Source organism: Sciurus vulgaris, assembly GCF_902686455.1.
Source record: "Sciurus vulgaris genome assembly, chromosome: 17".
NCBI classification, from domain to species: Eukaryota; Metazoa; Chordata; class Mammalia; order Rodentia; family Sciuridae; genus Sciurus; species Sciurus vulgaris.
This window is the reverse complement of record NC_136478.1, coordinates 66,232,374-66,240,062: the sequence shown is the minus strand read 5'-3', so window position 1 is coordinate 66,240,062 and position 7,689 is coordinate 66,232,374. Positions and strand designations below refer to the sequence as shown.

General features: G+C 42.2%; 1 protein-coding gene across 1 annotated transcript; it reads left to right on the top strand.

Moving 5' to 3' along the window:
- Positions 1-568: 568 nt before the first annotated feature.
- LOC306649140 (vomeronasal type-1 receptor 4-like) lies at positions 569-3,677 on the top strand. The gene has a single exon (XM_079119871.1). It carries the CDS (start codon positions 1,495-1,497, stop codon positions 2,431-2,433), a length of 939 nt encoding a protein of 312 aa, XP_078975997.1. The 5' UTR covers positions 569-1,494; the 3' UTR covers positions 2,434-3,677.
- Positions 3,678-7,689: the final 4,012 nt, after the last annotated feature.

The window sequence follows — 7,689 nt, the reverse complement described above, 5'->3', positions numbered from 1 at the left end:
AGGGAAAAGGAAGTGTGGTTCTCCAGGTGTACAGGATGTTGTTTTAAAATTAGTCAGCTGCTCAGTGTTGTTTACAGGAATTATCTGCAGAATATACATGATTTTAAGAGCTGGTCCTATAATATCTCCATCTTGGTGTATAGAGTAGGGAGTTTTCAGGAATCGTCTCATCCTGTGTAGAAAGTGATCTGATGGTGGTAACTGCCTGAATAGAAAGTTTTCTCTAAGTCTGGGCAGGGTGCAGCCAACAGAGACACCACTTGTAACAGTCCTGGAAGCACCAGTGTCTTTGATTATGGTGAGGCTATTTCCACACCAGCTGTCAGATGTGTATCATCTTGTCTTCCCTGTTACAAAGATTCTCCTGGTTGTAGAAAATGCACCATCTGCTTTAGGAATTGATAGTGGAGCAGGCTGAATATTCAGGGGGAATAGAGAAAATCTCTTCATCTGGTTCTTTCTGGTGAACCTAAAATTCCTCTCATCAGTAACATCTGGTAAACATGTACATTCAGACAACCTCAGAAATCTTGTTTGAATTCTAAATGCACAAATTTTCCTGCCCACAGGTGCCACATTTCGTGGATGGCTCCTACTGTAATATCATCCCTCAAACTTGATTTTTTGAAATAATTTCACTTAATATGAGTATTAACGAAGCATGTATGTATCCTCTGTGATGAATAAATATTGTTTTTGTCCTAAACACATTTATACCATGACGATTCTTCATGTTCAAAAGCTGAGGGTGTGGCCTGGAGATGTGGCACCAATCTTATGACAGGGGCCATGGAACTTGTGTTCCTAGCACACAACCTGGGGCAGCTGTCTTGATGTGAAGCCAGTCCTGCCTCGCTGCACGTAACTCGCCATGGGACAGGTGCTTGCAGAGCTTTAGCTCCCTCAGTGCATCTGCAGCTATTGCAATATCTAAATGTTCCTTGATATTGATAATGCACAGAGTAAATCTTCACAAGACAATTGAAACATTTTCCAAATAAGAAGTTATAAAATAGCAGTAGTTTAGAAGATAATAGGAATATAGAAGAGCAGAAGTAAACATGAGCTGGATTGATAGGAGAACCCCACTCACTAGCTTTAGGGAGGGCCAATGGTTCATATACCCTCTCTGTAAACACTCAGTTTCAAGACCCCTCTAAGCATCAGATCAGGTATGAATTTGGACAGAGACTTAACCTCTCTGTGCATAAGTGCTCCTGGTCACCATGCAAAGTCATCTCAGCCCCTGCCCCATGTTGTGAAAATTTAAGAATCACTATCTCCTGTCTTCACAGCAGGGTGTTATTCTCATTTCTTGCTTTAACCTGTTCTTATAAGCCTCAGTAAACCCTGTTAGTGAAAATAAAACCTTAAGTTCTCAAAGTGGGAACTCTGAAGAGTGAAAAACATTGGATTTTGGTTGACAGGACATGCAGCCCAGGCCTCCTGTTCCCCTGCAGGAACCTCTGGCTGGGACAGCAGGGAACTGGCAGGATGGCAGCCAGTGAGGTGGCTACAGGAATCATCTTCCTGTCACAGACTGTGGTTGGAATTCTGAGCAATTCCTCTCTTCTCCTCCATTTCCTGATCCTTGACTCCACTCGGTGCAGGGTAAGGCACACAGACTTGCTTATTCAGCACTTGTTTGTGGCCAACTTGCTAACCCTCCTGTGTAGAGGAATTCCCCACACAGTGGCAGCTTTTGGAATGAAATATTTCCTCAGTGCTATCGGATGCAAGTTGCTTTTCACTCTTCACAGGATAGGCAGGGGTGTGTCCATTTGCAGCATCTGCCTCCTGAGCATCTTTCAGGCCATTAAGATTAGTTCTGGGAACTCCAGGTGGGCAGAGCTTAAAGTGAAAGCTCCCAGGTACATCATCCCTTCCATATACCTAGGCTGGATCCTGTCCTTCCTTTTAAGTATTATAAATTTTATGTACCTGACTGCAAAGAGTAAAAATGCAACAGCCTCTAATCTAAAGGACTATGGATACTGTTCTTCTGTTCGTCATGACCCAAGCACAGACTCACTGTTTGCAGCAGTGCTAACATTCCCTGATGTCGTGGGTGTGGGGCTCATGCTCTGGGCCAGCAGCTCCATGGTGCTCACCCTCTACAGACACAAGCAGAAAATGCAGCGTGTTCATAAGGCCAGCTCCCCCAGGTCCTCCGCTGAGTCCAGAGCCACCAAAACCATCCTCCTCCTGGTGAGCGCTTTTGTCTCTTTTTACACCCTTTCCTGCTTCTTTCAGCTCTCTTTGGCTGTTGTTTATAATCCTCACTGGTTCCTGGTGAACACAACTGCAATAGTCACAGGGTTTTTCCCAGCTATCAGCCCCTTTCTGTTCATGAGCAGAGATTCCAATGTATGCAGGCTCTTCTTTGCATGGATAAGCAACAGAAAGACCCCTAATGTCATCAGGGATGTGTAAATGATAAGGTTTTACCCACAATAAGGTTTTTCCCACTGATTGTTTATTCATTCATACCTGCAAAATTATAAGCACAGTTATACAGTCATATCATATGAGAATGGTGATTTATACACATATACTTTTATGTTAGAAATGTCTTAGTGTGTGCGTGTGTGTGCTTCTGAACAAGAGCATGTGTGCATGCATATCACTGGGATTGTGTTTATTATTCATCCAGTAAAAACTCTGGAAAAATGTAACTCTTAACAAAAATGTAACTTTGTAACAAATGTAAATTCCAGTTTAACTATAATACCAATCATAACAATGGCAAAATGTTTCAACATAAAATCTACTTTTGCTTATGTTTTTCTGCTGTTCTGGTTGATTAAGTTGTTAAAACATGTAGAATGTATTTTTCATTATTTATCTAGGTTCATGTTAGTCTCTTGAAGGAAATATCAAAGTCAGCATTGTCAAACAATATTTGATTACAGAAAGGGAAATCAGATTTGTATATTTCATATAATATTGAAATGGGAAATAATGATCTACTAATGCTCTCTTTATGACTTGTGTTGTATTGAATTTCCTTTGTTGACTTCTTCTGTGTTGTTTTCAGAATGAAACATTTCATTTTTTTCAAAACATAATCAGACCATATACTTATTTAATGCATTTACTGTCCACATTGACATTATACAACATTGGAAGTTAATATATTTTTATTGCAACTGACTCATATCCACTGAACAGCATATGACATCTAACAGCATAGATCACTTTCACCTCTTTTATATTTTATATAATGAAGTAGTTTGCCATGAACTTTCATATTTATGAGAATTCCATGTACTTTAAAATTTGTTAGTTTCACATAGTGTTGGTGACAAACTTCGGGCATTTCAAACAGCCCTGGCATTTTCTCTTGAGGCACATGTGCTCTGGTGAGGATGTGATTTATGTTTTTCCCCAGTTTCATGTGTTTGAAGTGTTTTCACCACATGATGATGTTGTGGGGTGGAACATTTGAGAAGTGGAGGCAAAAAGAAGGGGCAATCACCCTGGAAGAGCTTAAAGCCGACCTTGAGGGGTATGTGAACTCCCAGCGGAACCGGCTGTCTCACAGCGAGTGCAGGTGTCTGTGGTCTCTCCGCACCTGCTCCACCATTGTGACTCCATCTGCTGTGAGGCCTCACCAGGCTGAGCAGATGCTGGCACCGTGCTCCTGAATCTCCAGAACTGTAGCTAAATAAATGTATTTTTTTTCTTTAGCAAGGACCTAGCCGTAAGTATATGGCAATAGCAGCAGATGAGAACAAGTGTGAGCGTCATTTAGTTTGGAGCTTCACGACCAGCACTGGCATGTGGATTTGGCAATACGTTTTGAGGACACTTGTATGAATTTCTACTGGATATAAATGTAGTGGTGCCGTTGTTGATCCTAGTTTAACACTTATTCAGCTCTAGGATATATTGTCACAGTTTACCAAATGTTTCAATAAAATTCAGCCCAGTAAGTGGCTACTATTTTTAATTTCATGGTTTTTGGATTGTTTGTTTGTTTGTTTGTTGTACCAGCGATTGAACCCAGGGGCATACAAACACTGAGCAACAATCCCAGTCCTTTTTATATTTCGTTTTGAGACAGGGTCTCCCTAAGTACTTAGGGCCTTGCTAAATTATTGAGTCTGGCTTTGAATTCACACTCCTCTTGCCTCAACCTCTCAAGCCAGGGGGATTACATGCATCTGCTACCACACCTAGCATGATTTTATATTTTTGCAGGAGAAGAAAATGGTTTTATTAATCATAACATGAAACTAATATGAAATCCAAGAACTGAACAAAGTTAAATAATGCTGTTATAGAATTTACCGTTTTCATATTCACTTGGGGAAATATTAAGAGCTGGTATTGTAGCTTGGTGGTAAAGCTCTGCTGATTTCAATCCCAAGTATCAGGGAAAAAAAAAAAAAGAGGGAAATATTACATATTAGGGCTCTTCTTGGTGTTTTGAGCTAATTTTAGCAAACTTTTTCTTAAAGATAGTAAACATGTAGCAATTAACATATACTCCTAAATTGTGCTAAGAAAGTTAGAGAAGTTATACACAATCTTAGATGGTAAGAATCAAAAGATTCAGAACTGTCTGGCAAACATTGAGACCCTTATTTCCACTCTAGAAATGTGTTGTTACCTCAGGGCACTGTTTAATCGAGGAGGCCAGTGCTGGCAGTGGGTGCCACGTGCCGAATTCCTTCCTTCCAGAGTACCAGATAATCGATCAAGACTCAAGTACATTTTCTTTCTCAGTTTTGCTTTTTGTATTCTGGGAGGTAAATGTGCAAAGCAACTGCTGTGAATCTTCTAACTCCAATTAAACAAGGGCAATGAAGTAGTATCAGGGATGTCTGTCAACTCTTTCCAGGACTTCAAATAGCAGAATTCTCAACTTCTCAAAGCTAGCTTTCCATTTTGTATAAGACTTGGTAGACACTATCAAATTAATCTGTATTGTAGAAATTTCTGCTATCAACCACACTTTGCCCTCAAAAAGGGCTAGAGTTATAGCCTCAAACAATTTTAAATATAAAGTAAATCTAAGAGGTTTTATTTTCTCCATAGTGAAGATGTTTTTTCATTTAGGTGGCCATGAGATTTAATTTGAGCACACACATTCAGACTTGCATCCATACATGTGTATCTAAGTGAGTCACTGTACCACCTGAATAACACTAGACGGACGCTGAGGGGACATGTGTGAGGTGCAGTTTGGTCTCCCTAAACACCATTCTCTGTCGAGGAAGGTGGGTAGACTGTGCTGCAGATGCCTAGAGGCCATAGGAGGGTCCTCCTCATCTGGGAACCCTGGGTCACCAGGTCTGCCCACCACGGCTATGTGCACCCTGCTTCCCCTGCAGCACCGGCTCTAACGTCACATATGTCAGAAGTGAGGTGTCCTTGGTTGAGCATCCAAGGATGCTGGCAACCTTTCCAGACCCTTCAGTCCACCTTGTCTGCAATACTGGTGGTCAGTGGGCACCCCACGCTCCACAGCATCTCCCTCTGCAGCTCGTGAGCCTCTGCACTCCCTGAGGAGCAGCCCTCCACCTGCACTCCAGCCTCTCTTCTCCTCCTGACTGCTGGGCCTCCACCTTCATGGAAGTCTGCCTCCATGCCGGCTGTGATGGTGCTGTCCACACGTGGCCTTGAGGTTGTGAGACACTGTGGTCTTTAGTCCAGAGACACCTGCCAAGCTCTGGATCGTCTGTTGTAAGCTATTTACCACATTCGCAGATGCTGCAGGGGATAGAACAGCCCATCCAGGTGGCCTCTTCTTCATCCTGTTTCCTGAAAAGATTGACAAGCTGCTGGAACTCCTCTCCGCAATGTGTCTGCAGACACTGTTTAGTATTTTCTTCTGTTAGAAAAGAAAATGTCTGGAAGGTACCAGGGATGGCCTGCCAATAGGAAGAGTGGAGACAACACCAGCTTCACCCCAATAACTTCCTGGGCGTCAGGAACCCGTAACAATCCTGGGGCTGAGGAGAGTGTTCGGCCTGCAGTGTGACCCGAGGACCTGCAAGTGGAGCTTGGCCACCCAGGTGCCAGAACTCTGAGCATTACCAGACGCTCCTAGTTTTAAAAAACTAACTGATTTGTACCTCTTTCATTTATATTTTTCTCTTTCTGGTAAATATGCCTTCCTACTCTAGTATCTCTGATGTGTTTTTTTAAATTTTTTTCCTAAGACAATTTTTTTCTCTAAAATTTACAACAGTAATCCATTCAGATTTTGTTATGTGATTTAAGTCTTTTTAAAAACAAGAAATAAATTTCAATATATTCTGAAAATGTTGATTTGATGTTCTTTCTCTCACCTATCACTAACACCACCTCCCTTCCAAGCTGATTCATGTCCACTTTCGTGCTCTTTCCTCCTCTCCTGACTCACTCAGACTCATCAGTTTCTGGGTACCACACAGTCAAGGCTAGTCCTGGTGCCTAAAGTCTTCAGTGGGACAGGATCCTGGGAAGACTGCGGGTAGGAAGTACCAGGACTCTGTCTCCCCACAGACAGTGACGCACCATCACAGTTGTGGGAGGTAATGATTCTCCAGTAACCATCTGGAGAACACTGTAGGCTTGAAACTCCCAAGAGAAAGTCTGACTGTTAAATTAAAATCAATATCAGACATTTTCATCTGTCAGCACAGCAGCATCTACCCACCTCCAGCTGATCCCCAGACATCAGCCATGTGCATCGCCTCCTAAAGCAGTCTGTCCACATCTTGCAGAAGACACAGTGAGAACAGTGAAATTTTCTTTTCTAAACCTTTCCATATTTTCTTGATTATTACATTGGAAATCCATTGAGCATTGATTTATGTTGTGATATGTGTAGTGACCACAATTTTCTTTATTCCAGTGTAACTAAATTCCAGGTTATGCTGAGAATGTCTCGTTTTGCTCTCTCTCCCTCTCCCTCCTTCGCTCCTCCACTTCTTCCCCGCAGGTTAGTACCACCTCACCCTCAGTGATCAGTGGCAACTTTCCCATGAAATACACTGTGTATTCTCCCCATCTCCTTCAGCTTCTTGAAATCTCTGGTAATCCCACAAAGCACCACCTAAATTATTCTTGTGTCAAACTCTACAATGAGCCCCTGTGCTTACAGGAATCTTTGTTATCTTGATTTAAAGAAAAACGTGCTGAATGAAACACAGCCTCCAGGTATTTGGCAAACGTGCTCTTCTCAGGCTACTGTCAGAATCCTGGGCAGTTTCTCTGGTCTTTACCGTTGTCCTTTACTTTATCACACTAAGAGCAGGCTACGTCTGCCCATGTGATTCTCAGGCAGCTGTGTATACCAGCTCCTAATCAGACTTTCTAAGGGACTGCCCCAGGCAATGGTAGCCTTCCTCTATCTTCAGAGAGTGGGTAGGGGTGTTTCTATCGGCACCATCTACCTCGAGTGTCTTTCAGACCATCATATCCATCCCCATGAATTCTCATGTGATGGATCTTAAAGTAAATGTGGTGAAGTACATTGGCTTCTCTGCTTCCATCTGGTTTCCTACGCATATTGATCAGTTTCATTTTTTCCTGTGTGTTGCACGTGTCCAGAAAACAGCATGAGAAAAACCACAAAGAAATGAGACATTGGATATTGTTCCACTGTAGATCATGGAAAATTGCTGGTTGCATCTATATAGCGTTAATAGTATTCCCTGGAATTTCTTTTCTGTGCTCACGATCACAGCCAGTGGC